This window comes from Geospiza fortis, unplaced genomic scaffold (assembly GCF_000277835.1).
Source record: "Geospiza fortis unplaced genomic scaffold, GeoFor_1.0 scaffold27, whole genome shotgun sequence".
In the NCBI taxonomy this organism is placed as follows: domain Eukaryota; kingdom Metazoa; phylum Chordata; class Aves; order Passeriformes; family Thraupidae; genus Geospiza; species Geospiza fortis.
Window position 1 is genome coordinate 5416355 of NW_005054329.1, and position 26816 is coordinate 5443170.

General features: G+C 43.6%; 1 protein-coding gene across 1 annotated transcript; it reads right to left on the reverse strand.

Moving 5' to 3' along the window:
• Positions 1–1856: 1856 nt before the first annotated feature.
• NUP188 (nucleoporin 188) lies at positions 1857–25316 on the reverse strand. Its single transcript, XM_014307144.1, has 43 exons — positions 25266–25316; positions 24635–24708; positions 24332–24416; positions 23630–23710; positions 23185–23229; positions 22522–22614; positions 22281–22400; positions 21579–21790; positions 21031–21145; positions 20607–20807; positions 19857–19946; positions 19158–19223; positions 18494–18613; positions 17923–18049; positions 17647–17802; positions 17169–17295; positions 16461–16548; positions 16305–16381; positions 16038–16152; positions 15569–15689; positions 15311–15377; positions 14769–14897; positions 14490–14623; positions 14007–14113; positions 12978–13184; positions 12403–12572; positions 12021–12090; positions 11336–11403; positions 10535–10730; positions 9967–10044; positions 9536–9621; positions 8888–9033; positions 7477–7658; positions 6884–7084; positions 6152–6244; positions 5860–6018; positions 5519–5656; positions 5052–5126; positions 4164–4373; positions 3374–3505; positions 3168–3238; positions 2865–2994; positions 1857–2697 (listed from the first exon to the last, which is right to left on the reverse strand). Exons 5-43 carry the CDS (start codon positions 23191–23193, stop codon positions 2527–2529), a joined length of 4857 nt encoding a protein of 1618 aa, XP_014162619.1. The 5' UTR covers positions 23194–23229; positions 23630–23710; positions 24332–24416; positions 24635–24708; positions 25266–25316; the 3' UTR covers positions 1857–2526.
• Between the last annotated feature and the right edge of the window lie 1500 nt (positions 25317–26816).

Here is a 26816-nt window from a genome sequence, read left to right on the forward strand (position 1 = left end):
CCTTTCCCAGCTGCCACATCTCAGTTGTACGACAGCTTCAGGGGCTCTGAGAAACAACAGCTCCTCCTGCACTTGAAGCAAAAATAGAGCAGCAGGATGACTTCAGCTGCTGAGAGACCCAAGTGCTATTCTAGATCTAACAGACTTTTTGAGTTGTTATGGAAACTAGATCTGCTGCTAATCTAAAATCCTAAAGTCTTGTCCCTAACACCCAGCTTGGAAGGAACTCCTGGGAAAAGCAGCTGTTGAAATGCTCTGTAATGCAGCAGTAAAGCTTGGCTGTTCTAGTTAAAGAGAACAGGGAAATCAAATGATGTTGCTGTTCTAGTTAGTTTTAAAACTGCCAGGACTACCACTCTCATCGTCCTGATCTATTAGAGATCTACTCCTGCCTATTTCCCTTGCAGCATGTATATCTTCCCTCAGGCCAGTGACATCCCTGTTCCTCTGTTATTCCTCTCCTTGGTACATTAAAGCAACAGCAGCTTAATGAAGCAGAAAATGGTCTCTTGCCTCAGAGCAGCCAGAAGGAGTTCTCGTCCTGGCACCAGCACTCTGTTCCCTCTGCAATAGGAAAAAAAGCACATGGAACATCTCTTGCTACTCCTGACTCTGTAGAGGAAGGTGACAATTGTGCTGCTTCTTTGCAGATGTCAGGGGAGCCCCCCTGGCTGGATCCCTCTGTGCCTGAAGGACAGGGGCAGATAAACTCAAGACTGAAATGCTGCTGCAGCTCTAAAACACACATAACCAACAGCACCCACTGCTTCTGCTGTCTGGCACCAAGGGCTCCTGCCAAGCACCACCAACTCACTCTGGTGCTTGAATAAACATCTAGAATAATCCATTTTTGTTGAACATCAATACAGTGATGAGCACACTGCAACTTCCAAAGCCAAAAGGAAGGAAGGCAGGAATGAAAAAGGAAACATCCTGACCACAGCTGTCAAGTAACAGCCTCTGCTGTAACTGAACTTGCTTAGATGGACCGGATTCCAGCTTTGCTTCCCCTCCCCTTGGCAGCCCTCATCCATTCTGTCTGTGCACAGTTGTTCACCTTCAGCTGTCCCTGGTCACACCCAGTTCACCATGGCACCACGGGTTTCTGGTTACAGGCTGCCCCATCAAAACACCGCTGGGTTTAGGACCGTCACACCACCTCACAAGCCCCTCTCCCTTCTGCTTTAAGACTTTTCTCCAGCCAGTTCAAATCTCTCCAAAGCCCTCAGGGCACGCAACATCAGATCAAAGAAATGTGCCAGGATATTGCCAGCATTTAAGCTTATAAGGTAAAAAAGCCAAAACAACCTCAAAGCAAGATAATCTCATTTTCTAGCTCTAGTCTCTTAAAACCATTTAAATTAAAAAGGTTCTGGCTGGTAAAGCAATCCACGGTCTATTTAGGAAAGAACTGGTAGGTTATTAGCTCACAGCTGCACTGAAATTTGATTTCTTACCTTAGCTAAGTCTGTCTAGATTTCAGGCTATATTTTAAGCAATAATCACTGACGTTCTCCTACTGCCATTACTACACACTGAGCCTCAGAACCTCAAAGTTTGTTGATCTAGAGCTACACCACATGCTGCACCTTTACTGTGTAAGGGAATCATCCCTGAGGAGTATTTTATAGCACTGCTCATTTCAAACCTCCCACGAGTTCCCCAACAGGAGAGTAAGAGAAAGGGAGTGGGTGTGGGGAACCCAGGGTATCAGCCTCTAATTACAATCATTTCAGACCGTCTCTGGATTGGCACTTAGAAGTCACAACATTAGCTGGGATTTCAGCTCAAAGAATTACCACCCAGACACTGCAGAACTGGTGCTGCTGTGTCCAACACAAACCCATGAACACAGCTGCTGTCTATAAAGGTTTTAATATCAGTATAAATAGGGCACAGTTACAAAAAACTGCAAGACTGGAGCAATGGAATTTTGACGTAAAAACCTTAAGTGAGGCCTTGCTCTTCAGAAACACACACAACACACAGACTGCAGGGTGAAGGGAAGGCGTGAGCACACATACACCATCGTGCCTGGAACCATTCAGTACAAAAATAGCAGTAGAAAGATGGTCTCTGAATTGCTGGCTGATCCCTTGGGTGTGCCTTAGCTGGACTCCACGCAGGAGACGCAGACTGCACCTTGTGTTAGGAGCAGAGTTAATGCCCAGCAGAAAGCATCTCCTCTCTCCACCCAGCCACAGCTTCCCCAGCTGAGGTACGAGCTATAAAAATAAAGGTTTTGACTGTTCAGTGCTTGTACCCAGCCAGGATGCTCTGGCAGACGGGGCAGACTGTGCACGTGGGCTCGTCATGGGGAGCCAGCTGGGCTCTCCTTACATTCACTCTGCTCCTGGATGGCAAGAGTTCCATGGGATCTCTCTGCTCAGGTGACACCACTGCCCACACCTGGCCTCCCTCCCTTCCCAGTCCTCATTACAGCTCTGCCAAAGGTGATGCCTTCTGTGGTAGATGGGAATTGTCCCGCTGCAGGTCCTGACAAGGGAGGCAGGGCCAGGACGGGATCTATCTCTGCACGTGCCGGACAAAGGCCTGCACCAGCTGAAACAAGGGCTCCTGCCCCTCTGGACCCAGCTTGGAGGCAGACTTTCCCTGGGGAGAGGGAAGGACCCCGCTGGCAGGTGAAGAGGGACCTCCCCTGCGGAAGTACCGGGACAGGCTGGAGAGCAGCGTACTCTGCAATCAAAGAGTGCAACAAGTCAGCTTCCTTCCACCACAGCCCCTCTCCCTGCCCCAGCCCCACAGGAATGTGCCACCATGAGCAGCCCGAGGCTGCTCAGTGCTGCTGGGGAATGGCAGCCACAGACACACTGAGCAGGGAGAGGGCAGCACAAGGCACTCACCAGCTCCGAGCTGAGCTCCTGCTTCATGCGCTGCTTGTCCCGGGGGTGCACGGCCGGGTCCCGCAGGTACCGCACAGCCTGCGAGATGAGCAGGTAGAAACAGTTCTCCATGGTAAACATCAGCAGAGACCTGTGCAAAGAAACACAAATCAGCAGCAGCCAAAAAGGTCAGCACACTCTGGTTTCCAGGTCAAATAGTTAAGGGATGTACAAAGATACACAAATGCCTCTAAACTTCAGTTCTGATCTGAGGAGCTGGGACTGCTGCTTGGTTGTAACTACATCAAGTAACTGGAAACTTACTTGAGGGTTTTGGTTCCCTCTTGCATATTCAGCCCTGTAGCCTGAGGGAAAGGTTCTTTCTTCTTATCCATCTTTGAGGGAAAAAAAGACAGGCATTAGAGACAGGAGATAGGAAAGAACTGCTCTTGCTCTTCAGAGTCTCAGCTGAATGAGCACTCTGGGATCACTGCAGCTGCCGGGCTCCCAGACAAAGGAAGGGCCAGTACCTCTCCCAGCATGTTCAGGGCCACGTTGACTGTGGCAAGGAGGGTCCCAAAGGAAGGTGCAACGTCCGAGTCAAAGGCTGGTGTGGTGAAACTCAGGACAAAGAGCACGTTGTACTCAGCAAGGTCCAGAGACTGCGGAGGAACAGAAAGAGAAGTGAGACCAGGAGGCCATGAGGATGGTGTTGCCATAGGAACAGGAATACCCAGTCCCTTATTATGCTTTTTATGTGCAGAAATAGAAGCACTGTGATAATTTCCCAGGTCTCAGGTGTGCAGCTGGAGCAGTAAAGTGTCCAGCACAGCACTGCACAATCAGACTCCATTGCTCTCCTCTCACAGCTGCCATCACTGGCACACCAAAGTACTGGCTGCTCCCAGAGGCACAGGAGGATGTTCCCCACCCAACAGTTAGCAGCAGAACACTGCCAGAATCAAGGATTAAACCTTCCTTTTCTGAACCTGGAGCCCAAGCATTGGGTCACACCACCATGGGAGGATGACAAGAGCATTTTTCCTGTAGAATGGTATACTGAAGGCACAACCCAGCTGGGTTATTGTCTGCTCCAGTAAGGTCACACACACAGAGCCTTGTGTAGATCACACAAAAGCTCAGCCAAGTCTTCCCTTCACACTGTGCAGTGCCTGATTCCCAAGGCAAATTCCTTGTCTCCTGCCTTCCTGCTCTGTTCAGAGCAGCAGACAGGTATACAGTGGGGTCACTGCATCAAGCAGGACACACACATCCAGAATATGCCTGGAAATGCTGGAAACCCCCCTTTGGAGCACCCACCTGGTCAAGGAGGATCTGGCAGACATCAGGGGTGAAGTGGCGCAGGGCAGCCAGAGACTTGCTGAGGATTTTGAGGAGGCTGTACTGCACTGTGAGCAGGGCCTTCTGCTCTGCTGCCTCTGACTCGGGGCTGGGGTGCTTGGAGGAGGCCTGGGGGTTGCGCTGCACTCGGGGAGTCACGCTGGATGGGAGGGAGTCACCGTTTTTTGTCTGTGGAGAAAGGAAAGAGAAAATCTTGGATACAGATGGGATTATTTTGCAGTAAGACAAATGTTTGGAGAAAAAAAAAAACAACACTGTGAACAAAGAGAATGAGGAAATAAGGCACCCAAAGTCTGTCACTTGCTGAGAATGTACAATTGGTGTGGGCTGGGGAGACACTGCATTGCAGGGAGGCAGCTGCAGAGGCTGTTTGGATTCCACACTCAGGAAAAAGAATGATCAACACACCAAGCCTGAGCCATGCTGAAGGAACTCTGCAGCAGCAATGCATCATCTCCACCTCGTGCATCTGAAGATGTCCCAAGATCAGGAACTATCTCCCTTTAACAAATTAAATCAAATTAAGGACACCAGGTCAACAGTGGCTTAATTAATGGCACTCCAGAGTCCTACAGCAATGCAGCCTCCTTATGACACCAGGCCATTCAGCACAGGCTGCTGGTTATCTAGGACTGGCTTTACACAGTCCAAAGGTTTTCAGAGTCCAGACTCCTCTCACCACTTTTTTTTTTTTTTGCTGTGAAGAAATGCAAATCCTAACTGCTGATGGGTGTCAATAATCACCACGAGGATTATCAATAATCCATTCAACATCCAAGACTCCTTATAATGAATAATGCTTCCATCTAAGAGGGAGCATGGTGAAGTTTGGTGTAGGATCCTCACCTGTAGGTAGTGCTGGAGCATTTTACGGCTGTGCAGGAGGGAGGTACAGGCCTGGCACAGGTAACACAGATTCACCTGAAAGAAATAAAGTCAGGGAGAAATCTCAGAAAAGCTCAAACCCTGTCTATTCACTGTCACTGCCTTAAGCTAGAAAATCCAAACATAGCACTGTGATCATAAAGGATCCACACAGCCTCTTAATTTCCCAGTATTTTCTTGAAATCACCTGGCACTAAGAACTGAAAATAAGCCACTGAATTCCCCAGTTTTCTTTTCCAAGCTACCACTTCTCTCTCTCCCAACAGTTATATTTCCTCAGAGACAAGGTACTGACAGAATGGGCAGTTAAATAACCTCAGCTGTAATTCCTATTAAAGGAGTGGTAATAACAAAGTAATATTGTGCCATTTTCTCTTCAGACAATCAAATCCCTGCACTCCAAGGCAATGTATTATCCTGATTCCTACCTGCATGTCCCTCATAAGCTGTGGCAGGTGGAAATGCCACTCCTTTGTGAAATTTGAGAGCTGAAGAATGAAGCCAACAGTGTGATCAGCCTCTTCCAGACAGGCCAAGCTCTGCACGGTCCGTACTGCATTCAGGCACTGGGAAGGAGAGAGAAGTAAATCAGGGCCATGACAGATAAGGGACAGATGGGGTAACATCCCATCCTCCTCTCCCAGCTATTCCCACTGCAACCCTTCCCAAGGCAGCAGTGACTTTTCAGTGCATCTGCCCTTTCTGACTCATCTCCACTGCTGTTGGAACAGAGGAGCCAATTGAAGCACAGGGGCAGTTTGTGGCACACCTGAAGGATCCTCTCCTGATGGACACCCACAAAATCCAGAGCTTCTGTCAGGAAGTTGTATCTCAGTGTTTTGAGAAGACGTTCCATGAGGGACATGGAGAGGCGATAGACCCCGGGCCAGGAGGGGGCATCCAGGGATTTCCGGGATGAAGCAGATGTCTGAACAAATCACATACAAAAGAAGTGACTTTTTTCACTCCACACCATTCTGGCAGCCTCTAGCCACAGCCTGAGAGGGCGTGGGAAGCTCTCTGGGTGCATCCCCAGCTGGAATGAAGGAAGCAGCACCCACCTGGATGGCTCCATTTGTGCTGAGCTGGTACACGCTCAGGAGGGGCAGGCAGACGCTCTGAGTGACACCAGCTCCAGCCATTGCTGCTGCTCCCTACAAGAACAGACTGCAGTTGGAATCTGTGCCTCTGCTCTCTGAGACTGAAGAGACTTGTGCTGCAGTAGATATTTCTGTTCTTCGCACTGTCACCAACATTTTACAGAACTTTCATCTACACACACTTCTGTGTTGTTAAAAGTTCAAAATCAATAAAAGGAAAATAAACCTGCATAACTGTACTCAAAATTCCATTATCACCTGCTCTGGTATGTACATAATCCTTGCAAAGGGGCTTGGAACAACCTTGTTTTCACCTAAAGCCCCACATAAGTTGAATTGGAAATAGATAAGTAACACTTTATTAAAACTAATGAAGAAGCAAGTTCCAACACTCCATGCTGGTTTAACGAGGGGGTATTTGCATTGCAGAATCCATTCAGAGAAAGTGCCTGCTCTAAATCACAGGTCTGCCTGGCTGGCTCAGCTTTTCTCAGACATCCCACTATGGAGAACAAGGCACACTAAGCAGGTGTACATACAGGACCTGCTGCTTGCCAGCCTCCAAAATATACCCCTTTATCTACAGCCCATCACTCAGCTGCATCACAGACAGGATAATGAGATTAAAAATGAGACAGACTTTTCTTATTTAAAGCATAAAGCCATGCACTCTCACTTCTCTGCATCTCTCACCTGCTGAGTCCTTGCTAAGGTCAGCAGCAAATGTAACGAGGCCTCTGTGAAGTGAAGGTTTTGTTTAACTCTCAGGCTGATCTCCAGTGCAGCAAAGATGGTAGGAAGCACAGGGACTTTCCTAGTAATCTGCAGCCAGTAATCTCCATCTTCATCTACTTCACAGAGCTCCTTAGCCAGGTGCAGACCCAGAACACACACCTGCAGTGACAAGGAAAGGTAGGTAGGTACAGGGCTGTACCAAGAAAAATGAGATTTTTCTTGGTACAGCCCTGTACCAAGCATTTACTAACACCACCTAAAGTTCAATCATTCTCAGAATCACAAATGAAGGCTCCTGGTATCCCTCATATTATACTCTGTACACTCTTGGCTGTATTAACACTTATGAAAATGTTTTTTAGTGCACACCTGAAGAAGAGGCAGCAACAGCCAACTTCCCAGACTGATATGAGCCAAGAAAATTCTGAAATAGAAACTGCTGAAACTTCCTTTGAAGGCAGCAGGCTACAAAGCAAAGTTGTTCCAAGCATCATGAAACTTTTGTCTGGAGAGAAGAGACAAGACTGCAGAGCAGATGAGCAGCCCTTTACCCCGTCTCGCTGGTCCTTGTGCTTCACCCGGGAGGCGTCGTCGGTCTCCATGCTGTCCTTGTCATCTGCAGCGTCACCCACGGTCAGGCTGTGCCGGGTCTGGTCCAAAAGAGCAATGACCTCATCCTGGAGAGTCTCACACACACTCAGCACCAGCTGGGGGTACTGGGGGATCTCATTCACTGTGACACACACAACAGACACCAGTTAACACATAGTCCTTGTACTCAGCTCTCCAGTTTAACTGGTAACATCACTGAGCCACACTTCCTGGAATTAGCATTTATTCTGTTCTCATTTCAAAACCTACAAAACAATGTGAGCACCTGTTAGTTGTCTACATCTAGGAGGATATATTAAGAGATTAACAGTTGAGCTAGGATTACTGTTGTGGCAAAGATTCGTTTGCAGGTAGTGGGTTCTTGTTCTAGGTGGTTTTGACTATATTAAGTTAGATGTCTACATCTAGAAGGATATATTAAGGGATTATATTCATCTCAATAACAAAACCATGTAGATTTTGTCATACAAAGTCATATGAACTCATGACATGTCAAAACACAAATCAAGCACTACTATGGACAGATTATTCCACCACAGCAGTTCCCACCCACTGCTCCAGACTGCTGCTATCAGCCTATGCAGACTGGGTGCAGTCCATGGTCTGTGAATCCATATAAATGCTACATTCTTATCAAAACCATTATAATAGATTGCCCCACATTTTACCAGCACAACTAGAAACTCAAATTCAACAGCAAAGAAAGCAATTTAAATTGTTTTCTTTAAACCAACCCTCCACTTTCTACTTATTTTTCAAAATGTAAATGTTTGCAGAGCCAAAGCAATGGGACAAGGAACACAGACAAGTAACCTGACACACTTTTAATCACACTTGCATTTGAATGTGCTGCACAGAGAAATATTGACCAGATTTCACTGAGGGTCTTCAAGTGCCACTGCAATGCCAGATGCCCCACAAGGGACAGGAGTAGTAACCAGACTGGTTTCTGTGGTTTGTAACAAAATGTACCATTTCTTGTGTTTGGGTCTTCTGTTATCTCTAACTAGAAATCCATGTCAGAATCTAAGCTCTACAGCTACCCTGAGAGAGCCTGACTTACACATCCACTGAGCTATTTCCAAAACACACAGGAACTAAACTGATCAAACAGAGGTTATTGTCAGGGAAAGACAAGAGAAGGGAACACATGGACATAGAGTGAATGAATGATAAACCTCACCTCTTTCCAAAACTAGCTAAAGAAGGGAAGAGGAGAGAAGTCCCACAGGCTGGTGACTACATTCAGCACCCTGCACGACTACCAGCACCATGTGTTTATCTTGCACATGCTGGGGATAAGGAGTGTTCAGCCCTGGCACCTCAACACCTGCACATGCACCACCTCACCTTTCATCTCCTTCATTTGCAGAACAGTGATAAGAGCTGAGAACACTTTGGCTTTGGTTTTCTCCATCATCTGCTGATCTGCCTGTAGTACTCCCTCCAGAATCTGCGTCAAGGAGTTTATGATTTTATCCACAGAACTCAACTCGCTGACAACAAAAAGGGAGAGCTCTTCAGATTAGACAAGATCCCTCAATAAATATACTGGCTTGAATGAGCTGTGTGGATCATAAGTTATATGACCCCTAGAAACATAAGCAGTTCTTCAAAGTAAAGTTTAAGTCACCACCTGGGTCTCACTAAAGACATTCCACAGAATGAGAGAATGCTTTTTCCCTTCATTGTGAGAGTCAGAGTGAGAAAGCAGGACTAACTATCACAAAAGCTCTTTTGCTACTTCTCACCAGCAAGCAGGAAACAAAATTAACTGTATTGCTACCAGAGATTTCTCACAATTTCAGCAACAACCAAGAGACATTTGACATGCCAAAAGAGAATGCAACAATAAGTCTTCAGTTTTCTTCCCAGATCACTAAGGAATTCTCACTAGAGCAAAACACTTCAACAAAATCTCCCAAATTTTTATTTAAACATGACCTCCAAAGTTTTTTTTCTAGCAGTGACTAAAAAATATCCAAACAAAATACCTACCTTTTCCACTGCTTGAGCAGGATCAGAAGAAGGGTACACAGCATAGACCCCAGCTGCAGACAGGGCACTGACATGGGAACCTGGAGCTAAGGAGAAATACAGTAAGAGTTACAGCTGGAACAGTCACAGGCAGAAACACTTCAGAAATGCTCAGCCCAAGCACCACCAACAAATGACCAGGTTTGTTCTTCAGCAAAACTGAGGGGACCAGAGCCAAGACCCTCACAGTGTCTTTTAGTGATGACAAGAATGACGCATACAAAATAAAGATTTAAGCAGCTCATCAGTTCATGGAGAGAGAGAGAGAGAAACTCTGTTTCAGCCCATTTTCACAGGATCTAAAAAACCCTAAGATTACAAGCATCTGTAGGAATAGTGCAAAGAAGATAAGCAATTGGGAAATGAAAGAACTGATAGGAAGCAACACCTACCAAAACCCTGGTGCCATTTAGCACGTCCAGAAACAACTCCTGATGAACTGCAGAATCAGTCAGATGCATGATATCAGCCTAAATCAAAGATAAAGATCAATCAGCACAACAAAAGGTGCATCTTCTAAGCAGCCTAAAATCAGTTTACTGTTTTAATTTGTTACTTTAAGAATCCATCAGTATTATAGCTGCTGAGTTTTACAGAAATCACTTTAGTCCTACATTACCATTGACAAGAAGCTGGTAATGACTAATTGCTTAATGGTGCATCCCTGCCTCATTCGACAGGAAAAGTTTGTCAGGATTGCAGAATTACTTAGAAACCCTCTAAAAATGATTTACTACCTCCCTCCTTGAGAGGGTAATATGCTCATTTTGATCAAACAGCAAAACACCACCCACTCTAACCCCTTGCAGCATGCTCACACCAACCTGTACTGTGCTCACACAACAAAACTGAAAGAAAAGAACAGTGAATTCTGCTTAGCTGGCCCTAGGAAGCTGCTGACATTGTATTACTCAAAATGTTCATTTCAGCCTCTCATGCAGGGTAAGAGGCAGCCCTTACATGGCTTGTGGAGATGATGAGCAGCATCCTCCAGGCTGAGATGAGCATTTGGTACTCGGTGACAGAGGCACAGCTGCTGCCCTCGGTCTCTGCCACGTGCTGGGCCAAGGACCTCACGTACTCTGACCAGTAGGCAAAGCGCTTCTTGCTGGAGAAATTCTTCAGAGTGTCTTTCAGGGACTGGTCCAGTGAACCCCTGACCAAATCAAGAGGAGAAGTTATCTTCAGTTATTCTTGGGTCAGAAAATATACTTCTTCTGAGATTCAGGGAGGAAAGCCAAGGACACAGCTTGCAAGTAAAGGTTATTCCACATATTTGACCTGTGCAAGGAATCCCACTTTTTGCATCAAATATGAAGGAAAAACATGATCCCTGAAGAAAATCTGTAATTTTTTAAAAACAAATTTTAGTTAATCCTGACTTTTCAACATATGAAACAGATGTTACTTTCAGGAAAACAAATCATGTGGGAGAAAACTACTAAATGTGATTCCATCACTACAGGTTTACTCAGATTAGTTGACAATTAGTTTTAATAAATACTGTATATTCTTATTTCAGGATAAAATGAAAATACTGATACTCTCACCTAAAAGCTGCAGAGGAACTGTAATATCATAATCACAATTAGTGATTGCAAGAATCTTGAATGTTTGTCATGTGTTTGTGAATCACCCCCAGATTTTCACAGGATTACATGTGCTTTGCCCATCAAAGCCCATATGGTGTATCAAGAGTTAACACACACAGTTTAGATAACTAAAAGTACAGGGATGAAGGAGAGACTAGCAAAGACTCACTTGACAACATAGTAGATCTCCAAGCAGATGATTTTCATTATTAAGGCACAGGTATCCAAGACACTGAGCTATGAAGCAAAAAAAAAAAAAAAACCAAAAAAACAAGGAAAAAAAAAAATCAAAATCTGAGTTCTACAGGGTAAGAGAAATTATCCCTACCCATTACACTTGGGATGGCAGATACTCCAGTTCTGCAGGAGACTTATTTCTCCCACAATAGCAATATTTATGCCATTTTGACCACAGACTGGTGAAAATAGGGACAGAATACTGTGCTCAGAGTTTGAATTCTTCAGTGAGAGCACAGGGCTTTCAGAATGAAGGAAAAAACTTGCACAGAAAGGAAGAACAAGAACCTAATCAATTCCTCCATGATACCAGTTAGCCTGAGCACAGATTATGGACACACTTCAGACACACACCTTCTACAGTGAGTGTTACCACAGCTACCACACAGCTATTTTGTTTCCTATGTGAATAAACAGAAGTGAATTTCAAAAGGCAGTTCATGGCTACCCAGTCTCTGAAAAGCCAGACAGCATTCACTTCATCTTCTGTGTGTTTAACCCACTTGGTCACAGCTCCTTTTAGGAAGCTGGAAGCAGAGGGAATGGCCACACATATCACTTAGAAACCTCTTCTGAGGAGTACATAAATCCCTTCATTTTGTTTGGATGTTACTCACCTCTGATGATTCGGAAGGCGGAGGAAGGGTCCCAAAGAGGGGATTAGTTAAATTTTCCCAAAACTTTGGCCTAAAAGACATTAACAAAAGTATAATCAGTTATCTCACTCATGCCACATGCCTAGCAGCATTTTGAGTGTCTCAAACTTTGCAGAAAATATGCTTTGATAAATACAAGTTATTTAGCTTTGTATAAAAGAAACAAATATATTTGATTCTGACACACTGGGGCTTCTCATCTTCCACACTCAAAGCCCACACACTGCATACCCTCACCACACACTGACTAAGATGCAAATGTCCCTGAAAAGTCTGAAAAACCACAGAAAGACTGTTCTGGAAAAGAGGAAGGAAAATGCCTTGTCAAGGATCACCAACTCACTTTGTCCTCAGCACAAGCATGGCACTGTCACGACGGTCCTGCCACAGCGCGTGCAGGAAGGCGATGGCAGCGCGGTGCAGGAGGGGAGGGCACCAGTACCTCTCCTGCTGCTTGGAGTCAATCAGCTCTAACACCACTTGGAGGCAACTCCACTCCCCCAAGCTGAATTCCTAAAGCAAAAGGAGACAAGAGGTTATAATGCTGGAGAACTATATTGTCCATTGTACACAAATCTTCATCTATCTTACTGCCAGAGTGTCATGAACGAGTGTTTTTAAGTTGCTTAAAGAACAGCACATGCAGTGAAGAGAGCAGGTCACAGGCACCCTTGGTCTCAGTAGATGTTCTGTTGCTAACTCAGTATCTGCCTTGAAATACTGGGGAAAGTTTCTCTTTGGTTACAGGGAAAACTGAAACTGGGATAGCACCACATCCATAAAATACAAGCACAACCTGCATTTATCTTTACATTAAGCACACCAGGTTACAAGGAAGAACTATCAGATTTTAGCATCCAGTGCCATAATATGCAGAAAAAAGCCAGTGAGTCCTCAGGCAAGTATCTTGTATTGTACCTTTGACCCATCACTGCCATCCTTCACTTCCAAGTTGAGGAACAGCTCAATGAGCCCAGGCTGTGTCTCCACTGCCACTGTGAGGAACTCCAGGATCATGACCTTGATGCGCATGTCCTCGATCTTGCTCTGCAGGTGGGTGAGGAAGGCGTCGCGGATGGCAGCAGCATCACTGCCCAGGCAGGCGTACACAGACATGGGAGCAACCTGCCCATGGAAACAAACACCAGAGGGAAAAATAAACATGCTGTACACAATGCTTAATTCTACATAAAAGGTGATTGTACTGAAACTCAAAAATATTTAATATTGAATCTATGAACCTATCAAAGTAAGCTGTCGTTAAGCAGGAAGAACCATGAAAAGTGATCCAAACTTTCCTCTTGAGTAATTCTACTCTATCCTCACCTAATTCTCAAAGGTTACAAAAGAAATAGAAAAGACAAAGGAAAAAACAGTTTTGGAATTACATTTCTTGAAATAAATGAGCCAATATCTGGATTTATATGCTTTCAGAAAGCTACAAATATTCTGATGTTTAGCAGACAAAAAGAGTAAGTGTAAAAGGCTCATAAGTCTAAAGTCTACTTTTACCAAGTCCAGAAGTCTAAAAGTTGAAAGATCCCAATAAAAACTTAAATAGGATACTCTTCTCAGTAAGATGGTACAATTCCAGGTAGGAAGGTCTAGGAATTCTATTTAAGAGTATGACTAGAGAAAGTTGCTCAAAAATTGGGAAGAGAACAACTGGAGGTGCAAATACTTTGCAGAAAAAACCCCACTCATGGGATGCCTCCCAGTGAGCGCTGAGTGATTTCTGAAACAGCAGATCACATCAAAAAACTAAAGGATCCTTTACATGATTTTTCATGTGCTCTAACTTGGGCACCATCAGACCACCCTGCTTCAAATGATTTGCACTAAATTCCCTGATACAAAAAAAGCCTGAGGCGATTATTTGAAAAAATTTCAGTGGTGGAATCAGTCACAAGGGGAGAAGCAAAGGAGCACCGATGTCTCTTATCTTACTGTAGCCAGTCGTTTGAGCAGCTGGATGGCCAGGCGTGGAAGTGCAGGGTCATGCTTGTGGTAGATGTATTTGGCCAAGACAGCAATAAGGTTGTTCCCATGAGCACCTGGAGAGAACACAAACAAAATCAAAGAGAAGAAACAACAAGATGTAACTATTTACCAAATAATGATTTCCACAGCAGAAGATGTGAACTAAGTTGGTCTCCCAAAAGAACATGGTATGGGTCCAGCCAGAGGCATTAACAGCAACTGATTTAGTATATTCTGTAATTACAATAATCTCATTACAAAGCAGCAAACAATAAGCCATGTTTGATTAATCCTTTAAAAGCTGTCACAGAGGGGAAAAATGCCTTAGAGGAGGGAGAAGAGGCATCCTCCCATCAGTAGCAACCACTTTTTGTTACCTGGAAACCTTAACTAGTGTTTGTGATGAGACACACAGTGCCATTTGCAGATGCCCCAGGGAGCAGTACCCACCATGCTGAGTGAGTGCCTGCTCCAGGGGTGACACCACGCTGGACGGGGGCTTCAGCCGGATGACGTTGTTGGTAACAGAGAATGCCAACTTCACTGTCTGGATCAGCAGCTGCCCTTGGCCCTGGGACTCATCACTGTGTCCAAAGAGAAACCAAAGTAAGGAACTGTGTTCACAACCAACATTTGTTATTTAACAACATTCACAGAAGAAACTCCATCAGAGTTACATCACTCAGAGCCAGCACACAGAAGCTGCCCAAACAGGCACACCCCACTCACCTGCTGGACTGGGAGGCCATGACCATGTCAATGGTGTCCACCCCAATGCCCATGATGTTAATGACAGCTTGCCCTGCCTCTGTGTTGGCCAGGCTGAAGATGCACAAGGACTGCAGGCTGGGGGCACTGCTGTGACACAAACACAGGACAGTGTCACCAGGAGCACTTGAAGCATTTTGCCACATTGCACTTAAAATATTACCACACAGTAACCTTCTCATTTCTACACCCCCACTGATCTTTTCTTTACTCTCCCTTCTACTTTCACCAGAGCACACCAAACAGGAAAGTGGATGGAAGTCTGTCCCAAGAAATCTATGCGATCATTTCTTTTTTTACCAGAAGCTCTAGAAAGCAACATGATTTGCTCTGTCCCTAATCTTTTGCTGTACTCGATAACGCAGCAAAGAGCTGAAACCAGCACTACACACCTATGCCAGCTCCCTCCTAGTCATTTGAACTCAAAAACTGACACAAAATGACAGTGATTCCTGCACTGTAAACCAGGCTAGTGCAGGTGTGAGACCTCTCACCTGTCTTACCTGCTGCGAGGATCCATTTCAGGGCATAAGTTCAGTATAGCATGGATCAGCTGCAGAATTAGGCACCCTAAAACAGAGATTAAATGGACTACTCAGTTTTTGAAAACTTTTGCCTCCTTCCTTGTATTTTCAAACAAATCACAGCACCTAACAACATGAGGAGTTGTACAATGCAAATCTCAAATGGCTGCTAGAAAAAGAAGGCAGGTAATTCCTTTTATTCCCTTCCCCTCATACCCCCCCTTTTAACATCCTTACCGATTTTCTCTCTCACTCCGTGAGAGTTGTATCTCCATTTGTGGTAATTTGGTAACATTTCCTTCAGAACAAACACGATGCAGGGCACCAGGCCTTGGCTCTGGGTGCTACCAAGTTGTCCCTAGGAGAAACAGAAATGTTATTTAACCAGGAGGGGAACAAGAAAACTTTTGGAGAAAGATATTTCTTATTGTCTTTGAAGTGTGAGAAAACCATGGAACATGGGGACATAGATTTACAAGCAATTTATAGTCTTCTGTAGTCATTTGAGACAAGCCAAAATGTTTTTTTTTAAAGAATCACATCAGAGAAAGCACAAACAGCAGTGCAAAAGGGAGAGTCAAGCATATATTACTTAGAGAGCCCTGCTGCAAAGAGACTGATCTCAGACATGGCTGAGATCACTTTCACTTCTCAATCATAACAGCTCAGAGCTGGTGTCACACCAGAGCACTCCAGAAGCACTCACCCGGACAAGAGTTGTTACCAGGTTCAGGAAGGAGATGGTAACACTGTACTCGCCTTGGGGCTGCTCCATGCTCATCAAAAGGTTTCCATAGCCCCCAGCATTCATTCCCTCTGCACTGTGAAATGAGCAAGAGAGTCCACCACATGAATAGCAGGATTCTGACATGAGTGGGAGATGTCAGGTGCAGAGATTGCACACTGGCAGAAAGTTCTTATTGCATGTTATGAATTGGTTAGGCAAAAAAAATGGGGTGGGGAACGTGGATACCTGATCATGTGATTCATACTGGACAGTGGATTGGCAACAAATGGCAAGAACCCCGTGTGGTGAAGGTCAGTCCAAACCTGCAAGAGAAGAGGTACAGATACTCCTTCTAATTTACACATAAATGTACTAGTTCTCACCAGCAGCTCCTTTCCTCACCTTGGCTGGCATCCGAGAAGCCAGGACTGTCAAGCAATTGACACAAGAAGCAATAACATCCACAGGGGGAGAGATTACAGTTGTTAGCCTATAAAAGAGAAACAGCATGCATGAAAAAAAGCACTGCCACCTGTGGTCTAGTCTCTTTTTTAATCAAAAAGCTTCTTTCCCTCTCACTGAAGTACACATATATAAAATTTAAGCAGATAAATACAGACACCAGAGTCAGCACTTTCAGTCTAGACTTGCCACCTCCCCCTCACACCTGAGTCAGATCAATTTACTGCCAGAGCAAGGCTGGCAAGACAGCAGGTTGTCACAGCAAACAATAATTATACAGCTGAACATCAATTCCCAGGCAGTTAACTCTGGGAGGAGTTAATAATTACAACTGTTTTAAAACCTGTGAGTTACTGCTCTAATGCTATGTTTTATCCCTGTTTCATGTAAATATAGCTACTAATCAAAATTACCTTTAAAGGGATAATATTGCACACCTTTCAGGAAAGAAGTAGAAGAGGGAGCCAATTCTGCTGCATCAAAACATTAGCCTAAGTGTAACCAGAACAGTTTTGAGAGCTGAACACCAATCTTGGGGAATTCAAGCACTGACACACACACATCCTGTAAAGCTCTTGGCAAAATAAGTAATCAGCTACCCTTCAGGTCACTCTATCTGCTTAGGTACCTCTGCTGTCTGGGACTCACCTCTGCAGGAGCATGTAGATTCGTGATGTGATTGGCAGAAGACAATCTGCTATTGATACATCAGTGCTGATGACTTTATGAACCAGATCAATTATGGGCTTGACCCTCTGGCAATGCTGAATCACATCTGGATAAAGAAAACCAATCATTAGAATACAAAATCGTACTTCAGCAGTAATCAAGCCTGGAACAATGCACATGGATCTTACGATGTATCTGCATGACTCAAAACCATCCATCTCCCATATCAAAAAACATTTGTTTATCTATTTCAACTTTTCCCTCATCTAAAGTGTATCTCATTACACTACATGCTCTTGGCCTTTTGCAGCGAAATTTATAGAATAATCTTCCTCAGGTTTCTGAATAATACTCCATGCTCTTCCAAATGCACTCAGCTGTTCAGTCCTACTACTAAACTCAAATTGACACCAATTAATAATTATTTATTCTCTTTCACACTCCCAGCCTGTCTCACCTGCTGTTGACACAACATGCAGCAGCATCTCAATTTCACAGGTGAACAGAGTCCAGCTGCTGTAGGAATACTCCCACCGTACCAAATAAGCCCGATCATCGAGCATCACTTGGCCCACTGTTCCCTGAGGTATCCGTAGATTTGTCTGACCTAGTCCTAAAGATTGAAGCAGGTGAAACAAAGTCACAAATTTACCCATGAGTTAGAAGCCAGGTAAAGAAAGAGCTGAATTCCCCAAAGGATTTCAGTAAGAAAAGGTGAGTGCAGTTTCCTTACCAAGAGGATAGAGGAGCTTTGGAGCCTGTCTTCGCCACAGTGTGCCGTCCTCATGGGAGATCACATCTGGAGGTTTGTGCTTGTACAGCTCAATATAGAAGGACATTTTATCCAGGAAACTGTACACCTGCATCAGAGAGAGCTTCAACAACACAGCCAAAGAGCCAGAGCTTCTTAAAAATTTATCAACCAGGTCATTTCCAGTAACAGGCAAGTTTACTCAAGGCGTACAACAATATCCCTCTAATACACCAACCCTACCAAAACATTATTACACAGTCCTCATGTTCAGACAAGTCTCATCTAATGAATCAGGTAAGTACCGCCCAAAAATTAGCATCTTAATCTTCAGCCATTAAAGCTGAAAAGTTTTCTGAGAGCCAGAAAACAGCATCCTGAAACAGCACACAACTCTGAAGGAGCTGTGTCCACTGTTGTTAGACAAAAGCTTATGTCTGTTATCTAAGACTGCAGTTAAAATAAGCACATGTAGTGGAAAGAGAGAATCACAGAGCATGTCATCCCTGACTTGAAATAAATCCTCTCCCAAACACCAAGAGAGATCCTGTACCTTTTTTGCAGTAGATTTATCAGACACAAGGGCTTGGAGCAGCTGAAGGAGAGGAGTGAGAAGATGGGGGAACATCCCACAAACGCTGTCCAGGATAATACCCAGACCTGCAGTAGGTTCCTGGTGGTGGAAACAGAAAACAAATGTCTTATTACTAAAAAGAAAAGCTAAAAGGGTCTCAGTATAGCACAAGGTTACAGTTCTATTTTAAGCTGTACATTTAACATTAATCATGCACAAAAGTATCACTCCAGTGACTGGAGATCACACTTGCACAGACTAAAGCATGAGGCAGTCTGCAAGTATAAGGCAAGAAGACTGTAAGGCATTACATATCATCCTAATTCTGTGACAACAAAAAATAAGCACATTGCTTTTGCCAGCAGTTAGTTCAATCCTTGCAGCCCCAGCCCTGCTATCAACTATCACCTATATTAAAACTCGTTCCAGTATCCTTTTCAAGTGTAAAGCCAAGGCTGTACCTAAAAAGCAGGAAAGGGCAAAAGTAAATCAAAGATAGATGCAAATGAACATTTGCTCCTCAGGCCCTCCTAGAAACCAATTCACTAAATACAACCACAGCCTGTTCCTTTCCTAAAAGGGAATCTTTTATCAGGTCATACTTATAAACAAGGTAGGTCAAACAAGTAGCAAACACACTCACCGTCTTCCAGAAGAGCTGAGGAATGCTGGAAGCTGCCAGAACTTCACATGCAGCATCAATTATATCCTACAAAGGAAGACAGGATGGAAAAAATCAAAGCTACTTTACACAGGAGGATTTTGTTCCCACCAGGTTCTGCCACATCTCTGGAATTTAAGTTACCCACCAAGATGTAACTACTTCCAGGAGCCAAAACACATCCAACACTCCCACCCCAGACCACAACCTAAAGCCATGCTCCTCATAATGAATGAACTGGCCACAACAAACATGTCCACAATATCTGCAGAGGGCTGTAAAATGTCCAGTCCAACCCAGAAATGGAGTTTGTATTATTTCCATTGTTTTGGGAATAACAGATCACCAATTAGCTTCACATCCATAGGACTTCAAATGCATGATGTGCTCTTTCATTACTAATCTGCCAGTTTGTAGAGGTGTTTACCACATTTGCATGGTGTAAACGCAGTAGGAAAATCAGCAAATCACTCATTTGGGTCTCCCTAAGCCACATAAAACTTTCAAATTTGCTTAAAGTAAATTTGCATAACACAGATTTGCATAAATTATTTATTTTTGCATAAAGCTTTTCAAATTTGCAGTCTGAAATGCAGGATTACAATTTAATAGGCAATTAGCCTCAGTTATGACAGGTAATTTTAAATTATGTAACAAATGCAAAGGCTCTTGGATGCTTACCTGCTGATTGCCCAACGTATGCAATTCCAGTGATGTCAGGACAAAGGAAAGAAGTCCATAAATACACATACAAGCTGTGCTGGCAGTACACTGCAAAGACAGAATACACAAGGCTGTTATGAGAAAGATTATGAACTAGAAACATGCTCTAACTCTACTCAGTCTGCATTACACACCAAGTAACTGACTTTTTTATGAACAGGGAGCAGTCATTAGTTAAGGTCCATATTAACACGAAATAGTTCACTGAAAGGAAAAGTCTTGCCACTACCATTATCACTAGAAATGCCTTGCAAGCATCAAAATAAAAAAAAGCACTCAACACTTCTAGGAATCAAAAGGACTTGATTTCACTGGCTTGTGTCTACAAAGCAGTTTACCCTAGTACACCATGTTTTCTAATGAAGTCCTATACAGAGAATAGTGCAGAGTTAAATCATCCAGTACTCAAGAACCACCATGGCAAATACACAAATAGAGGCAAATAAAAAACTTTGATTAACTGGAGTCTATTCTGCTCAAGAGAGATGTAGTTCCTTGCTTAAAAAGTTTTACTTAATTCTCCGGACATAACAATCTGTTTTGTTCCAACTCAATTTCTGATCCTCACTGAAAGAAGATTAAGATGACAGAACATGCTTTACTGCATGTTCGAAAAGAACATTTGTTCAGTCTCTGCTTCCCATCACAGCTGTACATCAGGAGCAGTCAGACCTTCAAAAGCTTACATGTACTACTGAAGAAACTCACATTCTTGCCCCCACTGCTGAGGGATTTCAGCAGTTTTGTCAGATACTGGAAGACATTCAGCTGGATAGCAGTGCTGCCCATCCTCCTGATGATGTTTGTGGACTCATCTGGGTTTATGGTGTGACGGAGCAGAGCCCAGGCCAAAAGCACTGGAGCATGATGTGAGACATCCCCTAACTGCAGCAGCTGATTGTCCATCTCCTGCACAGAGACAAATCAAAAGCAAAATAACTGAGATCTGAAAGTAATTCATACTCAACAAGCACATAGCTGATTGTGTCCTTCTCATGGTATGTGGATGCCAGTTTCTACACTTGGCCAACAAGCACAAGGACCAGAAGTTTACAGACACAGCCTGGGTAATCACAGCAAGTTCTGTATTATTAGGCTTGAGGAGGGATTGGTTATTCTGCCAGTGTTTTACCTGGTGGATGTGCTGATTGTTGGCCAACTTGTGCTCCTCTGTCCTGTCATCCAAAGCACGCTCATGGAGGGAGTCAATTTCCATGCCTTCCACCAGAATAAGAGCACTAAAGTAGCTACAAGCAGAAGAATAAAAACAAATAGTTCAGTAACTTCATTTGAGAATTCAGGTGAGGTTTTTTTTAAACTTTAAGAGGTCAAAAAGCAACCTTTAGTTTGCTTTGTTCATCTTTCTTTGAAGCAATAAGAAATTACAAGAAATGAACAGCACATAATCCAAATTTTGTCTTGAAATGCTGGCAGAGTAAAAATTACAATCTTCAGAACTACCTTTTCTGGTTGAATAGACAAAAAAGGCTCACTGAAATTTGAAAACAGCTTTTCCACCATAATAACTCTCTGCCACCAGGAGGTATGGCAGGATTCTCATTCCCCCCTTGAGTCATGGCCCAAACAGAACAATGAAGACATTAATTATAAATGCATTTTTTCCTGAGAAAAACAATTGTTTTGCTCTGTACCTACATCACAAATACACACAACACTTACCCAATACGATCCACAAGGTGATCCATGCTCTCATCTACTAAATGTCTGTTGGTTTGTCTTGTGCCAAATCCCTGCTCCTTGAACATCTTTGCAAAGGCCAGGAGCTCCTCAGGTGCCATTTCAAAGTATGCATAGTAGAGGAAGATGACTTCCAGGAGCATGGACTGTTCCCGAAGGCATTGCACAAACCACCGGGAAACCTGACGTTCTGTCTGCACAAAGGAAAGTTCCACCATCACATGTCAAAGCTCACAGGGCAGCCAAAGCAGTCAGAAGCTGAGAAGTGTGGAGGCATTTCAACAGCTTGTGCAGCCAGCAACTGTGCCAACAGCAAGGAAAGCCACTCTAGGTCCAGAGAGACCATGAACAACTACACATAAATGGCTCTGTTGGCCCAGTGTTCTCCACAGATTTACTACAAGGAGCACTAAGTTTTATGAAACTCTGTCTCTGAGGGATTTACTACAAGGAGCGCTAAGTTTACAGATTTACTACAAGGAGCGCTAAGTTTTATGAAACTCTGTCTCTGAGCAAAAGTATGTTCTGTAACAGAGAAAACAAATTTTATGTTTCTTGGACCAGGAGAAATGTCCTGTTTAACTGCATCTGCACAGATGTATTTTCCAATACAATACATATAAGAAACATATTACATATAGTAATAATTATAAGCTTGAGAAATGATAGTAAGAAACAAAATACCATGAGATTTCCGTGTGTTTCCCATGTAGGAGCCTCTGCTTTGTAGAGCGCTTCAAACTGCTTGCGGTAATTCGGAACGAGCTCCTTGTCCAACTTTTCAACGCACTGGAAGTACTGTGCCTTAAAGAGACAAACAAGTCCGTGAACTTCTCACATGCATGTGGGCTTTTTGCACAAGCAGGGAATTACCCCACAGCTCCCATATTTAGCCTGTTTCAATGGCATCACGTCCTGCACTCACTGTGTAAGGGTGTCGCTCATCCTGGAAGTAGGTGAGCAGGTGGAGGACGCAGCGCAGGATGCAGATCCTCTCCTCATAGTAGTAGTCAGCGAGCTGTGAATGTAAAGTGCCATCAATACCAAACTGGCACAGTGTCCAAGTCCCTGCCACCTCCCTCTCCCAGCCACTGCCAAGGCCTTCACCACAGGAATAAAGAGTTATTACAGATGGAATTTCAACTGAGCAGTTCTGAATTTGGAGAAAATAACTAACAATTAATGTTACAGAACTCAATCTAGCATTGCCATAACAATGGGCTATAATTACACTGTTAAAAGAGAAAACACAGAAAAGAAAGGCAAAAAGACATCCCTATTACCCTCTGACAGAAATGATCATCAATCTTGTTATGTCAGACAGCGACATACAAACCTACAAGCTTTGGAAAATACGGCAATGTACATCTACCCAGCTAAATTCCCAAATATCAAGCCTAAAATTTCACTTCTGTAGCAATTACTAACCCTCTTCAAGTCTACATGCACATCTCTCAATTCAGAAGCACCTTCTAAAAGCCATCCTTTATTTAAGGAATACTTCAATTATTTCACGATTTTCCACAAAAAAAGTAGGTTTGCTGCCAACAGATTTTTTCCCCAGAAAATACAAATGGAAATGACTAACCTTCAGCATGAGAGCCTGACTCTGCCTTTCATCCTGAAGAACTGTCTATAAACAAAATATGACAAAATAAATAGCTACTGGAGAAATACCTACTGACAAAATATATGTTCAAAAAATTACTAAAACAAATAAAAAATATTTTTCTTTCATTTAAAAAGACAGATTCCAAAAGCACAAAGCCAAAACACTCATTTTTAACTACGTATTTATTTTTCAGCTCCACTGTCATTCACAAATCTGTAGCTTTCCTGTGACAGAGAGAGGAGCTGAGTTCCTGCAGAGATCCAAGAAGGAAGAGATAAGCCTGGATGCAGCTCCAGAGAAGAAAAGCTACAAAGCCATTTCCCAGTCAGAACTCAGATTCACATGTGACCATTTGCATCAAAAAACAACTGCTATTAAGGAAAGATGTGGAGTAAACAGAACATAAATGGGAGCTATGGACCTTCAAGGAGTCTCTTGTTCCTCTGTAATCCTCTTGAAGATAAGACTGTAACAACTGCACACTCTGCTCTTCATCCAGACCCTGAACAAAAGAAAGAGAAATGATCTGAAATTAATAAAAGGCAACTGAATTCATTAAAGATTAAGATTCTCTCCAAATACTCAGGCAGCTCTTATCTTCAAAACAAATAATATGCCAAAAGAATATTTTTGCACCAGGCAGATGCTTTAATCAGCACTTCTTTTAAAGCCATAAGCTTTAATGTCACTGAGCTGCAGTTTAACTTCAGCTAAAGGAGCATCAGTCATTTTAATAAAGGTATCACCAGCCACTGAACTCTAAACTTCTGGCTTAAAGAAACAGAACCTTGCAGGTAAATTGAGAGGATTATCAAACAAGGTGACCGATTTAAGGGACATCTGGTTTTTAGCTGAGCAGTTTTCCTGGAAGAACCCAGCTCAGGCCCGTGGCAGGTGGCTGCTGCTGAAAAGGACCAAGAAAACCACAGCATCTCAAAGTTACTCATCACTTTGAAAGTTTGACCTAGAGCCTCAACATGTACTTCAACATCCTTTAGATTACTTTGAACTGAAAGGACCTTAAGTTTCTCTCTCCTCAACATCACAAAGTTTACTTCAGTATCAGAATCCTGTAACAATGCATTCCAGGGATAAAAAATAATCCAAGAGCAGCTTCACTCACCAAAAACTTGCTGACTCTCAGACCCAACTCTTTTAGTGGAGCAGCAACATCTTTATCAGCTTTAATTTTTTCTGCTGAAGTCGTACTAAAGTGAAAAGAAATTTTAGTCACCAAAAAGGCAGCAATCTCAAGGAAAAAATTAAATAGGCATAATTTCAAAGTTCTCCACTCTATCAGTTTAAACTGAACATTTGCTTCTTCCTCAGTGACCTTTCAATATTTCATACAATATTCTGTAACCTTTCTTTACTTGCTAGGAAACTCCACATTAGATTCATTTCTAAAATCAGGCAGTGACTGTACCTTGGTGGTTTGTAGTATGACAGTCCCTCTAACAGCCTCTGCCAGTGCTTGTTCAACTCTGCAGCAATCTGGGCCTAAAACAGAACCAAACACCACTGAACAGACTCCTCAAAGTGCATTACCAAATATTAGATCTGCTAAACTTCAGCAAAGCAAAGAAATTCCACCAGCACAAAGAGGCAGGAACAACACAAGGCAGGTGTCTGTGGCTCAGAGTGAATCCAGATGCAGAACTGAACAGGGCACTGCCCATTCCTAGGGAGGGTGGGGAAAAGGGAAGCAATGGACTGGGTTTAGAAACATTTGGATTTTTAACTGCTGGGCAAATTCTTGAAAGCATAGGCTCCAACCCTCAAAATAAGACAGCAGTTGTACCACACATGAACACCCCAGGGCAATCCAGGCAGCAGCACTTGTGCCCACTCCAGTAAAGGAAGCACCTTTTCCATACACCCTTCCAGGCAGTGCATGCAGCAGCTGCAAACAAGCAGTGGAAGAATAAACAAGTAGCAGAGGTATGGGAACAAAAATCATGCTGAGAAAGAAGAAAAAGCAGCAGAAAATATTTTCACTAATATTCAGAGAGATGCACAAATGATGGCCAAACCTGCTCTGCAGGGAATGAACTTACTGGTTCTCTTAAAGCTGATCTACCCAGCAGAATTGTCCATAATTCTCTACTGCTCCTGCAAACACAACGAAAAGGTGGAGAGCATTTTAATGATTAATGTTATTCCAGGCTTCCATTTAGCTTACACTTTTCAAACCTGCAATTAACTTGCAGCAAATGACACTGCAATGTGAGAAAATGATTTAAGGAACATTAGCTTTTAGCTAATGAGCTTCAGATGTCCTAGAAAAACCAAGGAAAAACCCAGAGAGGGTGACAACTGACACAGCAAGACCTGTGAATTCACATCAAAGCTTCACATTGATATCAGGTTACCAGCTCAATTTGATTTTGCTATCTGAACATTTAAGGCTCCTCAGAAGAAAATGAAAGCATAAAGCAGTATGCTACTGTTACATTCAATGCTCTCCTTCAAACAAAGTTTTCCATCAGTTTCATCCCCTGCTCTAAGCAGAGCATAAGACTATGAAGTGAAAAACTGCACCATCTTTACACAGACACCAGAACATTTACACTCAGCTTCTCATTTCTTCATGAGAACTCTGTAGAAAAGCCAACCTGCGCTACAAGAATTTACAGATCACGCCCTGACCCTGGCACGTGCATTCAAAAAGTCTCCCTACAACAGCCCAGGGAAAAGATATTTGCCAAAAGGAGTATTACATTTAGATAAACTATGACTTGCTAGAGCACATTACAAATGAGGATTTAAACACCCCAACTCCCCACACAAAGACTGTCTACACAAGAACGCTCATTGCCTTATTTTTAGAATAACATTATTAAAATAACTCACTGTGGCAGTGAAAGTCATCTGTGACTTCTGCCATGTGGTGACACTTAATGACAACACCTGTTATTTGCAGCACACCCATGAGTATAATTTCTCCCTGCTGATTCCTCTGCAGGTTGTGTGCATTTCTCTGCCATGAACCTCTCCAGCCACACAGAGCACCCAAAGGCCCAGAATTTCACCAATAATTGAACAGCAAGGTGAAAGAAGCAATTTAATGAATCCCAGGTTCAGTGATCATGTCAGATGAGTGCCTTCATTTGTCTTGCACAGTTTCTTTCACTCATTGTCAAATCTGAGCCCCAGCCTAGCAACGCCAGCCCACCTACTTTTCACTCCTTCACAATCCCCTCTGTGAATAAACAAACCATGGTCTGTTGTCCCCTCATTAATAAGGCTCCAATACAGCTAAGGAAAGAAAGCTCTCTGTATACGACCACAAGTAACAGTGCTGTCATTAATTTAATAAAAACTAGACACTAGGGAAACTCCAGAACATAAAAGCGTTGTCATGAATTACAAAAAACGTGCTCTAGAGAAACGAAACCACCGAACTACGATGATCACTGAACACGGGATTCATTAAATCGCTTCCGTGACACATTTCCACGTGTGTATTTTGGCTCGCACGGCCGCAGGAGCCGCGCGGGAGGCGCAGCCGGCCCTGGCGCGCCCCTCGCCTCAGGGCAGAGCCGAGCGCCCGTCGGGCACCCCCGCGAAGGGAGCGAGGACCGAGCCCCGGCCCCGCCAAAGCAACG

Coding starts and splice junctions, on each gene's coding strand:
- NUP188 (XM_014307144.1), bottom strand. Junction 20,808..21,030: donor ACAATCAGCACATCCACCAG/GTAAAACACTGG, acceptor GTCTCTGTGCAG/GAGATGGACAATCAGCTGCT. Junction 10,045..10,534: donor TCATCATCTCCACAAGCCAT/GTAAGGGCTGCC, acceptor TCTTTGATTTAG/GCTGATATCATGCATCTGAC.